The following is a 15842-nucleotide window of genomic DNA, read 5'->3' as shown; positions in this document are numbered from 1 at the left end:
AAACCATTAGTGGACTTCTTGTTCAACTGTTCTATTTATAAGGGGTTTTTCTTGGCTAGCCCAATAGGTCAGCCAAATCCCATCACCCCACTCAGCAATATCCTTGGGCCTTTACTAGCTCGGTTTAGAAGCAAAACATTTCATATGTAACCACCAGGCAGTATCAAGGAGAGAGATTCTTGGCACAAAATAAGAGTGATATCAGAACACATTTGCAGATTCCGGGTATTCTCATTCTGGGAGTGATCCGAAGAATCTGAGCAAGATGATAGTCACTTCTATTCTACGGAAAACAATAAGAAGATTTGCGTATTGTGACTGACCCCAATTTATATTTTACATTCATCACGGAAATTTGATATAATACATTGCCACATATCTAGAACACAACCTTCTGACAGAGGAAAGGCATAATTAAGTCCAACTGCAAGTCCCCAAAGACTTCACATAATTGGTAACTTTAACAATAATCTCAAATGGACCCAACTCCCACGAGTATAATACATGCAACATACCAATGCATAAAGACCTTTGGAATCGACTCCAGCTGGGAGGTTGGTAGCGCAGAGGATATTGGTTTCGCCCATTATCAGAACATTGCAAGCACGAACAACTTTACTGAGAGGGTAACCAAAATTCCTACTTTTATTGAAAAGCATTAGTTGAATCAGGTGGCTGAGTAAACCATGTAACCGGGTTATGCAATACATACTCAAGTATATACCTCAATAAGGTTCTCATGTTAAGTTTGAGAAAGATCCAAATTATGAGCGTCTCATGGAATAATCTATTCAACAACACTCTTTGATCCTCTTCGAGGGAGTGGAAGTTCCAGGATGATTAAGAAATAAGATTTTTCAGACTCTCTGATATATTGGACTTCACCGTTCATGATCTTCAAAATCTTCCTGCACATGCTCAGCCCTAGGCCCTCCTGAGTCATCCATCGACTGGTATGAAACATGTCTTGAACCAGTTCTGGGGGAAGACCTTCACCAGGGCATACAATCCTTGATAAAAAGTAAACGCATGTCAGTCAATAGAGTAACAAAGGACTCAACAGGGCTTGTGTTATGTACAATTAAAGAAATATAATTTGATCTTTATATCGTTGCAGTTGATCATGATAGAAGAATATGATGTGTTCCTATGGACTATCTAACGAATAAAAGATCAATAATTCAAAATCATACAAATCACACAACTAAAACTTTTTCTTTAGTTTTGTACAATTGTAGAGGCATTATTGTACCAAAACATCTAGCAGAAAATCTAAATAATATGCAAAAACAGAGCAAGATAAACAATCCGGTCCCCCTTAATAGGAAGGTCAACAACTTTTCTGGTGGCACATGCTTGACTATATCACCATCATGTCATAGGTTATAAGCAATAACATTGACCAGATAAAATCAGTTGAAAATAAAGAATTACAATAATAAAGTATGGTTAGACTAAACCAATGTGTTAATAATGAGACTAGGCCTTGACCCAGCCCAGGTTTTTCCAGGTCAAACCGGAAAAATAACACTACTTAAATATATTTTATCTTCAATATGCAACAAATGAATTTGTGGCCTAAAGGTGCTGCACCATCAACCCTAAATGTTGGGACTCAAGATTTGCAGAAAAATTGCGAATGCCATATTTATGTTAGCATATCCTTGGACTGTGGTAAAACCGGTGGTTTAACCATGAACTGGTGCAGTAAACCCAGTTGAATCGTGGTTCAAAGCTGTCCCATGGCCATTACACTAAATCAGACCGAAATGGTCACGAGGGCCAGTCCGGTTTTCATAGATTACAGTTCCAGTACACATTAAAATGAGTACACTAAGGCTTTATTTATAAATAGTAATAGCAATAATAACAATCACATATTGACACTGATCTCTTTTTCTTTGACTAGAACAAACTTACCATTAGTTACAGATGACGTAAAATGAAATGAGAGCAACATACCTGAATTCAGCGTGCAGAATTGTTAGTCCCTCAGAAATTTGCTTTAACGTTGGACGAACATGAATCTCTACCCAACCTTCAGTTGTTGGAGCATACCGAACCATATTTAGCAAAAAATCTGCCAAAACCTGTTGAATTCTTGCCTGATCACCACAAACAGCCAAAGTTTTGATTTCTTCAGGAATATCGCGAATCAGTTGTAGGCTTCTTTCTCTCAGTAACAACATTACTTGGCTAACAACAGCATTTATGACACTCCCAAGAAAGAACTCAGACTTCTCAAGCTCCAGTGAACTAATTCCAACAGAAAATGTAAAAGAAATGAGATCGTCTTTTGCATTAGCAGAATAACAGTTAACACAGTAAAAAAACTTGAACATCCGAGAAAACATAAAGAAATTACTGTCAAGTTGAAAATATCACATAGACTCCAAAAATATCACATTATGCTAAGTGCTACCATCCACACTAATAAATTACAAACAGATGATTTCGCCGAAGCACAGCATATACAAGGTAAAGAGACAGTAGACCTTACTGTTGTAACAAGCACTTAAACAAAAAAGAACCACATAGCAGTGCCCAAAAACTGCACCAAGGTACATATGAAATGATGACACCATTATTAGTAAATTTCTTACATGCAGTCAAATCACAGTGAGACAATATTACACTCCCCCAGTTCCAGAATCTTAGCCCCTTCCAAAACATCAGTATTACGAAGAGAGGTGGTGCTTGGAATTCTAAAATTATCAAGCACCTAAATGGAATGTTTATAAGATGTATTACCCTTAAAAGTATTATGAACTTAAGTACATGGAATAGTAAAATCAAGCAATATTATACCCATAAAAAAATCGGTATGTCATCAGGAGCTACCAAAGTTGTCATAGTTAGGCAATATAAGACTATTGCTTTTGGTGGCGGAGAATAAAGCCTAAAGGTAAGAACACGTTAAATCTAAGGTCTAGTAACTAGAAATAGTCATTCTGTTATTCTTTTACAGCCTATAAAGTTATACTATCCTATAGGAACGCAAAAAAGCAAGAAATATGAAAATGCAAATGAAGACAACAAGGGAATAACATTGCTCAAAGAATTCAAAAAATTTAGTATACTACAAACATTTTAAATCACTCGTGCATCGAAAATCCATATGTAGGTGGGGGTGCAAGGAGATTTATGAAGATCTGTTCATAAAATAACTCACCCATCTTCAATGGTTTCCAGGTCTACATCCTTTATGATCTTTGACATCTGCTTCTCACAAGCAGTACTAGTCTCAAGGAACTGCTTCTGATCTTCAGTCAAGTCTGTAGCCTCCAACAGGGAGTTAGTAAAGCGTATACCACTTAATGGATTCTTTATTTCCTGGCAAATGTAAGCCAACTCTTTCAACCTTGCAAAGCATTTCTTCTCCTGCTGCCTTTGGACTTTCAGAGCCTGCTGCAATTCAGGACTAGCAATTTGCAAGAAGCAGAAAGCTCCTACATTCTGGCCTTCCATATTTAGCCTTTTGTTGGCTGTCAAAAGAGCTTGCACATATTTCCCATTCCGATCAAAGAAGGCAAAAGGAAACTTGTCTGTATCCTGTCCTCCAAATGCATTGTGCAAGACAATCATGAACTTTGTCAAAGCATCTGGACCCTTGAGCCGGCAGCAACTGCCAAAAACTTCCCCAACCAACATCTTCCCAATGATCTCACCCCTGGGCCACCCAGTGAGCTTTTCCATGGCAGTGTTCCACTCCAGGCAACACGTGTTTTCATCCGAAGCAAATATGGGAGGGATCAAAGGATTGGGACTGTGAACAATGGCCTTGTAATCACCTTGTATGTGAATAAATTTGTCCATCACCACTTTCTGACCCGTAACATCCTGACCGACAAAGCAAACTCCAACAATGCTATTTGTGTAATCCTTGCTAGAGCAAGCATTGACTATCACGAAGACAGCTTTCTTATGATTTTCTGAGCCGAATGTCCTCAATTTAATCTCGACATTCTTGTCTTCCTCACCTGAACTAATAAAAAACTTTAAGTGGTAGAACATTCACTATGCTACCAAAAACAAGGCAGCTGCAAAAGCCTTACTATAGTCTTGAGAATTCTAATCAAGGAACCACTAACCAACACCAATCATAAAACTGTCACCATCTAACTTATGAATGAGGAGAATGTTGTTTTAGCCATGAAAATGACATGAAGGATACAACAAGGATGTAATAAGATAGTCTCAAGAATGCCTTGAATATTTATTCTTTAATTTTCCTGGCTCAATGGAAAAAAATGTTATAGTACTATCTTGCCTTTTTTTCTCTTTCAGTTGAGGAGTCACTAAATGCAAAGAATGTCTAAGGCACTACCTATTCTATTTGATTAATTATATTTCTCTCAGAAGAAGTCGTTTGGACAACCCAAGCAAGCAAAACTGGCACAATACATGTTACATAGCATTTGCACTGGAATCAATTTCAAATTATTTGATGATGCATATATGTACTTTTAGAATGTGAAAATTGATACCTCAGAAATTCATTTTATCATTTTTGCCACTGATTTTTGGCAAGAGACCTTAGTCTTGCATGAATTATTCCAGTGTACTTGCTCAACAAGTACAATGATGGAATGGAACTATTGCATTTTCACAGGATGTCAAAACACACTGAATAAACGTTTGAATGGGCAAGAATGAAGTCATCAAATAAAGGACTACCTCTCAACGCACGATGCAGAAGGTTGTCAACAGTTTCTTCATATTCCTTAAAAACAAGATCATGAACCAAGGACTTCCCCATTGCTTCCTCAACTGGTAAGCCAGTCAACTCTGCAACCTTTGCATTCCACCCATTAATGAGGCCATTGACATCTACAGCAAATATGGGAGCAGTTGCAGTCTCTATCAACCTAACCATTTCCCTGGCAACTGAACTCAGTTCATCCACTCCTTGCAACTCTAGAACCCCAAGCTGTGCATTTACAACAGCCTTAGAATTGCTTGCTTCAGCATCTCTAAATGAGTCTCGCAGAATCAGCTGCAAAGAGTGAATAGCATCCATTTCAGCATTTTCCCATGGCAAACTCCGGCTCTTTACCACTTCCAAAAATGCCTTGAACGAAGAACGTGGATGCATCCTTTGTCCATCATCCTTGTCCTCAGGGTGATGCTTAGCACCACCCCATTTTATTTCTTTTGCAGTATGGGACCGGAACCAGAATAGAAAGTCCCTTTTGGTGATATAAGCAACAGCCATCCCACAAACTGCATCTCCAAGCGTGGCTGCCTTAGGGTACCCTGCATCAGACAAACTGTCTGTGCTTAAACCAGTTGAATCTCCATGAAAAGTCAACAACCAATCCACAAGATCCTTTATCTGGGTTTCAGTCGGGGTCACAGCTAAAGGGTAGTACTTCCCTTGGTAGTAGAGTGCTGCCCCATCACACTTGACAAGGTCCATTATACTAGGACTCTGAGTAACAATGCCAGTTGGAGAATCACGAAGAAGCATATCACACAATAGAGTTTGGGTCCTCAGAACATGTTTTTCAGACAACTGAGATGCCAATTGCAATTCCATATTCAATTGGAGTCCAAAAGCTTGCATCAGGAATTCACAAGCATAACGGAGTGGAAACGGGATGCACCGAGCAGAAGTATGATGGCAAACAACCAAACCCCAAAGCCTGGTCGAGTTCCTCCTACCAATAGCTTCCTCATCATTTCCATTAATAACAACTGCCATGGCTAACGAGGCGATTGATCCCATATTAGCCATATACTGTGCGTGACAACCATGAGGTGCCCTAAGTGTTGAACCAACTAAACACAAAGGTTGCATAAGCCCCTCATCCTGAATTACACAATATGGGGAAGCATGACAATCAACAATCATCCTAACCCTATTCTGCTTAAACAAAAATCGTGATGCCTGAGGGATATCCGTAGCTGGATAATGCAACCCAATATAAGGCTCCAAATCAGGCCTTTTACTCTCAGCCACAACCTCACCATGCTCATCCTCATGAAATTTATACACCATAACCCTATCATACCCTGTTAGCTGCCTCACACTCTCAACAACAGTATCACATAACAGTTTAACATCTCCACCAGGAAGTGACTGTAATTGCGAAATCGCCCGCACAGCCAATTTCTGAGACTGCACAGCTCCTGCAATAGAGAGAGCAGGATCCTCAGTCCTTGCAGGCTCTAAATCGATAACTATCCCTACATCAATCCTATGCAAAATAGCGTAAAATGGTTTCCCCGAATTCTTAGAATGAATCCAAACGGGGTTCAACAGCGTAATTTCCCTTGCACCGAAGGCTTTCTCAAGTAAAACTGAACTTGATGAAGTGAAGAGAGTCCGTACATCAGTCCCAATTGTTAAAATTTCTTGCTTTTCAAGATTCGGCACTGATTGAGGAGTCAGACCCAACATTTCACGGGCGTTTTCACTATAAGCTATGACTCTAAAGGTTGGTTCATCGACGGCTATCATACAACCAAAGGGTTGGATATGTCCACCCCTTTGAATTTTCGACAAGTAAGCACTGATTTGTTGTTCTGGAACAGACTGGCTTGTGGTTCTAACAGACTGCGAATAATCAAAGGACTTACCTGACTCTCCAGACTGTTCAAAAACTGCATGTAGCCTAGCGTCAACGGTGTACTGAGCAATAGCTTTGCTCACAGCCATAGAGTCTGTTACAGTGTTATGATGGAGCCTTATGTTGGCTGTACCTGAAGATTGTGCTTGTTGCTTTTGAGAATTTCCCTCTTTACTACTTGAAGCCATTTCAATGTTCACTCTTTTTCACAAACCAAACTCACTCACTTCCGTTATTTGTAACCCAACTTCTGAATTTAGAACTAAACCCAACTACCCACAAGAAAAGACAGAATTTTGAAACGGTTGCTACTCTAAAATCGGAAAAAATTTAGACTCTAGGTTACACAGTGAGTGTTAATTGATAATTTGATACCCTTTTGGAAAAAGAGAGAGGAGCTAGATGGTGAAGGAAAAACAGAAACGGTTCTTTTTCTTTTCTCTAAAAAAGATCGCATTTTTATATCTTCTGTGCTGGAAATTTTTGTGGGTATCAAGATAGCTAAGGTGGTGGGAAACGAAAAGAGAAGAAATTGATTGGAAGGCGTTGGTTCTGCAAATGGGGCATGGCAGACCACATTTTTTTTATTGTCCTTTCAACTTTTCAACTTCCATTCTGGGTTCAATTTTTATCTATATTATAATTTTTCTTCTTTCAATTTATAATTTAATTTAATTTAATTTTTTTATTTCCACAGTCAGGATTCAAAGAATATAATAATAACAATCCAATCTAACCCCAAGATGGACCATCATCATGCGCATGCACATTCCTTTTTTTTTTTGGCCAAACGACTATTTCCCACCCAAGAAATGACAAGTTTCCCCCCTTTAACTATGGAAATACAAACAATGGTCAGTTAAATTTAACAAATCACCTCATTCTTCGTCTTTTCCCAACGAAGACGACCGCTTTTCTTCAAAACTTGAAACTCCATTTTCTTAAACTTAGACTCAAACTTCTAAAATTTTCAGGCGTTCTGTTAAATTTAACTTCCATAGTTAATTGTCATGCATACCTAGTCGATACTCGTTAACCGACCGTGTGGACCAGCCCCCATTCTAACTATGTGTCCATCCTTCAAAACTCTCTTCTATATTCCAATTAATGTTGTATAGGATATCATAATTAAATTCTATATATGTATTAAACTAAATTAATATAATAAAAAATATGTGATGCTAGCGGAGTTAATATCAAATCTCATAAATTACCATAACGTTATTTTTTATTATTCTAATAATTTATTTCATTAATAATAAAACATTATTTGATTTGACATTAAATAAAAGATTTTAATAATCTTTTATTATAATAATGATATAATAAATAATACATGATAGTATCAATTTTATAACCTATTTTAGTATTAATTTTTTATTTTTAATAATAAAAAATTATCAAAACCAAAATCAACCTTTAGTATTTGTAAGATTACTTCCTTTTAAATCCTATGACCAAAAAAGATATACTTGTAAGAGTGAATATCCTCATTAATGATTAAGAAATCTCATTAGTGAAATTAAAATATAATAAAAATAACAAAAAATTTGAGGGAGGAAAGGATGGTCTTGCTTTCAATTTTTTTATATATGAAAGTGGCAAGCCTAATAGAGAAAGAAAGAGAAAATCTAAATTGAATTCAAAATTGATACTGATGTTAGAGCCTATCTAGTTAACAGTTTTTTTTTTTTTTTTGTTTTATATATATTACTATTCACTAATTCAAGAAATTGAATTCAAATAAATTATTAAATCAAATTTAAACCAATTGTTGGATTTAAACCGAATTTAAATTAACCCTGGTTCCAACTGTCTACATCCACCCTTAGGAAACTAGGATCGGATGCAAATTATGCAAACGAAAGAATCACGTCCCATTGCTTTCAAGTTTCATCCGTATCTTCTTAAAACAACATGCCAAATTTCCAATCGCCACTCCATGTCGACATGGGCGTCGTGACCATCGTGACACCCACGTGAAATTGACCATCTACATTTAAAAAAGTAGATTCCAATCCAATCAATCACACAATTCCCTCCTCTTTATCTCATTCACCATTGCATTTATTTTCTTTTATTTTGATTCCCACGCTCAGAAACATAGTGCAGGCTCTTTATACATAATACTAGAGCACGATTCATCAGATAAAACAAAAGTCAACTCTATTATTTGTTTTGTGAAAACCAGAAACTACAAATTCTTTTTATGGAAATTTTCAGTTTGTTCAATAAAAAATCATCCCGAGGACTCATTGAACTTGCAGATACAACTTAACAAAATGAAGGCATTTGTCCTCTGTGATTATCTGTATTATAAGAATCCCAGCAAATTGCAACCTTTAAAAAGGAAAAAAAATTAGCTTTCCGAAAGCCGAACTTGCGCCACCGAATGATGGTGATTTGAATTACTTGGTGTAGAGTACGTCCTCCCATGGGTGACGGTATAGAGGCTGTTTCAATCTCTTCTGGTCAAAGGTATGCCTAAGGTTTCAAACATGAAGCAAAGCAATCGGTTAGATGCAAGATATAAAATATGAAAAGTCGATTCAAGAGGATACAGAACACCTGTTGCTCTTCCTCTCCATGATCTCTCCCTCTAACCTAGGAGTGATTCAAACTAAACTAGTCTAACTTAACAAATCGAATCCAAATTGAAGTTTTAGCTTGACAATTCAACTCGTTTGTCTTTCTATAATACTATTCATTCTATCAATGATATTGTTCATTTCAACAACAATACCATTAATAACCTTTTGATGATATAATACATCAATTTGAATGAATTCAAACTTAATATTATGAATTTATATCAAACTTGAATTGACTTTAAACTTGATTTAATTCAGTTCAAATTCACTTATACTTCAACCCAACCTTTTGAACTCACTATCACAATTAACTATATTAATATACCCCTAAACACACGGAAATCCGATCTATAGTTGTAGATAAGTCTATCTTTATCAATAAATATACGGGACAGAAATCAATCAAGAGCAAAAGTCCCCCAATCAGCCAAGTATTATACAATATTCACGAGGTACCCAGAGCTTATGGACCCACAGCATCTAATCTGAGATGGGAATTGTCGGTGGGTGGTTACTAAGGCTGTTAGATCAGAAGGCCTAGACTTAGTTTTAAGGATGGATGACTCCGGCTGTTGATGTGACAATATGAAAGATTAACTGTAAACTAACGAGCAGACAAGCATGGCCTAAAAGGGTTTAGATAAGATAAATCTAAAGTAATTTAACTTACCCAATCAAACCAATTGAACGTGCCAGTACAAAGAGTCCATTCAGATAGCCAATCTCAACAATCTCATCAATCTCTTGCTTGGTGAACATTCCACTGCCAGCAAGGAGATCCAAGAAAAGGGACCCAATTGCACCATCTACATTAAGAACGAGGTTATTTGCCTTTGATAGAGTGTATGTTTCAACTTCAACAGCATATTCCATGTATTTCACAGAAGGGAAGTTTGTGCGAGCAAATCTTTGCAGCAGCTCCACTCTTTGGTCTCTGTTATCTCCTCTCTTAATCCTTTTTTAACAATTAGCAAATAAAAGTATATCACCACAGATTTGTACTGGTGATTTTATAGATAATGGCTATAAAAATTTCTCAATACCTGTGCCCAATTCCTGGCACACGAATGCCCTTCTTTTTCATACCTTCAACAAACTCATATGGTGTAAGACCCTGAAAGAACAACCAGTGGATGACATTTCACTATCTAGGAATCATCAAAGCAATCAAACAAGAACATTATGTTGGTACTGGACAGCCTAGGTCAGATGGGTTTGGTTAAATTTGTAAGTTTGAAGGGAGTAGGGAAGAATGAAAACATTAAATAATCCTACCAAGTTCGTTCCACTAAATCTTACCCTCTCATAAGCATCCTTAAAATACCTAGCAGCATCATCAATGGCACCACCGAATCGAGGACCAATTGTGAGCAAACCTATATCAGAAGATCATAATTAGGTTTTTACTGTATAATTAGTTTTGATGAAACAAATTTTAACTACAAATTGTTTGACAAGATGAGAGAAACTAATGCCTACAATTTACCTGAGACAAGACTGGAAACAAGATCCTTTCCAGCTCTTGCTGTCACAATAGAGTTGTGAGCACCGGAGACACAGGGACCATGATCAGCACACAACATGATACATATCTGGCAAAGTACAAATGCATCATGAGCATGTGTACTTATACGGATAAAGAAGAGAAGGAGAAGAAAAGCTATGGAAAAATACAACTTTCAATATATACCAGCTATAGACTATAAATTCAACAAAATATCAGCACAAAAGACCAACCTCGATAAATTTGGTACAGTAACGGGGAAGGCTGCGCTTGAACCACAAAAGAGAGATAACATCACCCACCCCGTAACCTTGTTCCACAATGGAAGACATTGGCACACCAGCATAGCATGGCTCCTCACCTGCAGATTGTAATGCAAAAATGTAGTACTGTATCTAAGCCATCAAATACCAAAACACTGATTGAGAAAAAAAAAACAAAAAGAATTCAAATAATACCTCTGTCATCAGAGATGGTTGAAATAATATGGGTTGGAGCCCGAACTCTCCCACTCTTAATGGCAATGTTAAGATCCTCAGGGATTTGTGGAGGCTTAAATTCCTTCACAGGGGGAATCTTCCCCCCCTCAACCTAAAGAGAGAACCAACCATGTATGAGACTAAGGTGGTCATGAAGGCTAGTGAAAATTTTGCCAGTTTTGAGACAAACCAGTTTCTCAAATGTCTCCTTAATTGCAGTTTCAAAGGCTTCATATGATGTAGGTACAACAGCTCCAGCATCCCTCAGTGCTTGATTCTTTGCCTGAGCAGACTCCAGCTCACCACCACTTTTAGCTCCCTGATTTTATCAATTGCAAGGAAGATTAAGGATGTGCTAGTCTCATTGTAGTAGAAACTAATGCTTTGAACAATATATTTAAAATATAATAAAAATAAAAGAAAGCTTCAGGACAACTGAAGAACTTACAGCATGACCAAATTGTACTTCTGATTTGAAGAGCCGTGCACAAGTTCCACTAACCCAAGCAACCACTGGTTTATTCACTTTTCCCTGTTTCAAGGCTTCAACTAGGGAATACTCATCTCGCCCTCCAAGTTCCCCAAGAACAACCATCATCTTAACCTAAAGTTGATCAAATAAAAAGAGATTAGATAGAATAAAGAAAAGCCAGAAAATGTATGAGAAAAAACAATACCACAGGAAAATGGACAAAATATTATAATTTTCTTTCATAAGAAAGTTGAGATTAAGAAAATAAGAGTTTAGGCCATCCTAAATCTTATGTGTATTGCTTCAGGTAGATAAAGTATCATGCCCAAGCAGGAAAACATCTAGGGAGCAACTAAAGACTGTAATTTACCTGTGGGATGTTGTTAAACCGCAAAACATGGTCAGAAAGGGTGGAGCCAGGAAAGACATCTCCACCAATGGCAATACCTAAAGAAGTTTAGAAAATATTCCAAATTACGCTCCATTCTAAATATATGGTTAAAAGCAAGCATAAAGATATATAAATGACTAAATAGTGCATGGTGTACCTTCATAAATTCCATCAGTCACACGAGCAATAGTATTGTATAGTTCATTCGACATGCCTCCCTGAAATTATAGGGAAAATGCAACAAAAAGGAAAAAGAAAAAAAATTATTTTTTCAAAGCTTCTAAAATATAGAATTATTCAAATGCTATCGCAGAAGATTACTCACAAGATCAAACTGATTAGAGTTAAATTGACAAGAACCACAAGATAAAACCCTAGATGACTAGAGTTTGGAGCAAGTCTAGAGAAAATTACAGATTGTAATATGGCATATTGAAGAGGTAGAATAATCCATCTCGATATCTACCCAAAGAAAACCATTCTCAATCTCAAAACTTCAAAATTTAGAAAAAAAAAAAAAACTGTTTTAAGGTCAGATATATTGAAAATTACATGTCTATTGGCTAGAAGCTTCTTCATTACAAGGACATCTACAATCAGCAGTTGAAGTCATACAAAAAAGAGGCAATTTTAAGTTTGGTTAAGCTAGTCAGCATACAGAATACAAGAACTACAAAATTACAAAGGGAATTTTTTAAATCTCCTTTTTTCCTCTTATTTCAACTATAGTCTAGCCAATCACTAAAATCTACTTCTACTGACATGAGCAACTTCAAATTAACGTTTTTACATTATAGACTGAACCAAGTTAATAGGCACATGGAACTTTACAGTAATAATAGGAAATTGTTATAAGAAAATACTATATTTTTTTAATTTGAAAATTACAGTTCACAAAGAAATTTTGTCGATATTATTGGTAGAAAGTTCTTGTATGTGCAGGTACAAGGAAAAACTACTGTGTGTAGTACAAGCATATGGAGTGGCTAAGGAATGAGTACTTACAGATTTGGAGACAAAGCCAACAGATCCGGGCCTGTAGAGTTTGCAGTGAATAATATTGTCAAGGGTGCCGGCAGTGTCACCTATCTTAAATGCTCCAGCTTGAATTCCTCCAACAGTAGCAGGGCCAATGACAACCTGCAAAACCATCAGTTCTAATTAAATGTAAATTAAAAAAATTAATAAACTATTAAGGATCATTATTTGCAATGGCACCATTATATCTGGAAATTGAATTTTCTACATGCAAGTTGACTGCTTATTGACTTTGTGCACAAGTTTAGTTTTAAACCAATTTTTTCACCTTATTGTTTGCCCGTGCATATGCAATCAATTGCTTGGTGTCTGCCTCAGGCACACCTTCAGCTATTATAGCAACCACCCTGATGGTTGGCTGCTTCAGAGCAGCCATGGATGAGGCTGCCGCACTGCAAATAAACATATAAATACATAAGGTGGATGTAAACAATACAAAGAAGTTACACTATAAAATCAACTAATAAATGTAGGCTTACCTTCTAAATGATGCAAAGTTAATAAAAACATCAGCAGTTGGATGGGCAGCAGAAGCTGCTTCAATACTGTAAAACATTGAAAAATACAGGTCAGAAATTTCAACACCCAGAAAAAAAAACAGATCTGTTTTCCAAGTTAAACAACCATACTATTTCTTGTAGTAAGTTTGACACTAATGGTCTTAAATGCTCGCTTCAGAAAATTTAATACTTCAAACTTTAGGTTAATAACATTTACCAGTGCACTGTAGAAAAAATTAAAGAACTTTAATAATTTCCTTTGCAGTGTTCTCACCATATCGAAACAAGATTCCTGCCAAAAGTGTTAGGCACCACAACTAAATACTAACCAAGCTACCACCACACAACCATCATTCTCTAATTGTGAGCAGAAGTTTTCTCACAACACCGTCAAGAACAAGTAAAATTTAAAATAAACTATGTCAGGTAAGGGTGGGCAGTGTTCTCAAACTAAACACTAACAAGTTTCCCATATCTGTCAACCTACCTAAATAAAAGTGAATCAGCTTTCCTAGAAGGCTAGTAACCTACAGAAATAACATTTTTACTTCTAAATATATTGCACAAAAACTTAAACAGTAAACTGAAATTAACACTTAAATATTAATCGCATAATAACTGAATGAATAATCCATAAACTTACGTTGAATGTACTGGAATGGCAATTTCTTCTTGACCAAAAAAGAGTTTCTGAAATCCCTCAGAACCAGGATTTATAATTCCAGCAACGGATGGTGTTTCCCTCCCTTAAAAAACAATTCCGATCACAACTAAGCAATGCAGTTACAGTATTCACCTCAATAAATATAAATTCAATTCCATAATTTCATAAACCAACACATACCACATAGAAAATCAAAATCAAGCATCCGTTGAATCGGAAGCTGCTTGTAATTGTAAAACAAAGCTTGAGTGGTTTTCGAAAATAGCTGTCCAGTAGCCATTGTGTAGCTAATCACTCAAAAAACCTGCAACACAATTAAAAGCAGTTCACTTTTCTCAAGTTTCTACGATTCGAGTACACGCACTAGATCTGTAGCATTAAATCTAAACACACATAAGTTGAAAGAGAAGCGAAATAGAGGCAAAGAGCAGATCCGAGTTCGAGTCAACAACTACCTTTAAACACACATAAATTGAAAGAGAAGCAAGACTGGATCTTAAAAACTAACAATAAATTACAAAACGGCAGAGTAGAAGCGAAGTCAAGCAAGCGTGCGCAATTTCCTTGAAAACCGTAACTAATAAATTTATATATACAAAATTGTAATCTAAACGTCAAAACAAAGTATCTCAGATCATCGAAAGCATCCAGAGTTGGAGATAAAACAAAACGAACACGAAATGGAATAGAAGCGAAAGAGAGGCAAAAAGCAGATCCGAGTTTGAGTCAGCAACTACCTGAATCCTGCCTCGTGAAAGCCGTCAATGAATGGCGCGACAGACGGACGGAGAGGACGAGAGTAATGGGATGCGGTAGAGAAATGTTTATATAGAGAATTTGGTAGCTGAGAGATTTGAATTGGAGGGAAGAGAGGTCACGTGGCGTATGGTTGTTAGATCATGAGCAGCGGTTTTTGATTTCTCACTTACTACTGGTGTCTTTATTTTATTTTTATTTTTTCTGATAAGGTGATGGTGTCGCGGTTGGCTGGTGGTAGGTGTGAGAGTATCATTTTCCCCTTTTTCCTAATGAGTAATAAATAAGAATTTTTTTTTACTAAACTAGCCCCTGACTTGCAGATAAGTACGATTTTGCCACTGCCACCAATCCATACATACAATTTACAAACTAGTCCACTAATAATTAATACTAATCTTTAAATCCAGAGTTTGATAATTTTCAACACGACTCACTAACAAGATGTAATATGAAAAGGAAAATCAAATTTAAGTTGAGTATTTTTTACATGAGTTCTAATTTGAATCATCTCATTTCATAAATTAGATCATATTCATGTTTATTTTTCGTAACTACAACATTACATAAATATTTTCTAAAATAAAATAAAATAAAAGTTTGGAAAATTAATATATAGTTATTTAATTATGTTTTATATAATGTTATGTTAGTTATTGTGTTTTTTTATTGACCTTGTTTTATTGTGTTTGCATAATTTTAGTATACATGTGTGTTAGTTAATGGAGCTCCAAACAAAATAAATAAATAAATAGGTCAATTATGTTTTGATAAAACATGTCATATCATGTGAAAAGAGTTAAATTTGATAAATCTAATTATAATTTAATACGACATAACTCATTTCTTAAATAGACTATTTTATGTGATGTTGT

At 36.2% G+C, this 15842-nt stretch overlaps 2 protein-coding genes across 3 annotated transcripts; both read right to left on the bottom strand.

Annotated features, from left to right (window-relative positions):
- Nucleotides 1-319: 319 nt before the first annotated feature.
- Nucleotides 320-7187, bottom strand: LOC123220482 (phytochrome B). Of its 2 annotated transcripts, XR_006503052.1 has the most exons (5): nucleotides 4678-7187; nucleotides 3173-3980; nucleotides 1963-2256; nucleotides 725-1010; nucleotides 320-639 (listed from the first exon to the last, which is right to left on the bottom strand). XR_006503052.1 is itself a non-coding variant. In XM_044642716.1 (4 exons), the coding sequence occupies exons 1-4, from the start codon at nucleotides 6758-6760 to the stop codon at nucleotides 788-790; spliced, it is 3408 nt and encodes a 1135-aa protein (XP_044498651.1). In that variant the 5' UTR covers nucleotides 6761-7187; the 3' UTR covers nucleotides 320-787. The 2 variants fall into 2 exon arrangements, 1 of the variants encoding a protein (XP_044498651.1); XM_044642716.1 differs by having other exon boundaries at nucleotides 320-1010.
- A 1534-nt stretch (nucleotides 7188-8721) lies between these two features.
- On the bottom strand, nucleotides 8722-15111 carry LOC123221208 (ATP-citrate synthase beta chain protein 2). Its single transcript, XM_044643977.1, has 17 exons — nucleotides 14947-15111; nucleotides 14392-14514; nucleotides 14191-14293; nucleotides 13527-13592; nucleotides 13316-13439; nucleotides 13015-13149; nucleotides 12167-12227; nucleotides 11989-12065; nucleotides 11595-11750; nucleotides 11337-11465; nucleotides 11126-11258; nucleotides 10901-11028; nucleotides 10650-10755; nucleotides 10463-10539; nucleotides 10207-10277; nucleotides 9834-10118; nucleotides 8722-9056 (listed from the first exon to the last, which is right to left on the bottom strand). Exons 2-17 carry the CDS (start codon nucleotides 14489-14491, stop codon nucleotides 8981-8983), a joined length of 1827 nt encoding a protein of 608 aa, XP_044499912.1. The 5' UTR covers nucleotides 14492-14514; nucleotides 14947-15111; the 3' UTR covers nucleotides 8722-8980.
- Nucleotides 15112-15842: the final 731 nt, after the last annotated feature.

Source organism: Mangifera indica, chromosome 7, assembly GCF_011075055.1.
Source record: "Mangifera indica cultivar Alphonso chromosome 7, CATAS_Mindica_2.1, whole genome shotgun sequence".
Lineage (NCBI taxonomy): Eukaryota > Viridiplantae > Streptophyta > Magnoliopsida > Sapindales > Anacardiaceae > Mangifera > Mangifera indica.
Note: the sequence above shows the minus strand (reverse complement) of the source record. Positions and strands in the feature narration are given on the sequence as shown.

Coding starts and splice junctions, on each gene's coding strand:
- LOC123220482 (XM_044642716.1), bottom strand. CDS start 6,760: ATGGCTTCAAGTAGTAAAGAGGGAAATTCTCAAAAGCAACAAGCACAA. Junction 3,981..4,677: donor TCTGCATCGTGCGTTGAGAG/GTAGTCCTTTAT, acceptor TTATTAGTTCAG/GTGAGGAAGACAAGAATGTC. Junction 1,011..1,962: donor ATTCTGCACGCTGAATTCAG/GTATGTTGCTCT, acceptor CTTTTTATCAAG/GATTGTATGCCCTGGTGAAG.
- LOC123221208 (XM_044643977.1), bottom strand. CDS start 14,491: ATGGCTACTGGACAGCTATTTTCGAAAACCACTCAAGCTTTGTTTTAC. Junction 13,440..13,526: donor AACTTTGCATCATTTAGAAG/GTAAGCCTACAT, acceptor GTTTATTTGCAG/TGCGGCAGCCTCATCCATGG. Junction 11,259..11,336: donor AGGAGACATTTGAGAAACTG/GTTTGTCTCAAA, acceptor TTCTCTCTTTAG/GTTGAGGGGGGGAAGATTCC.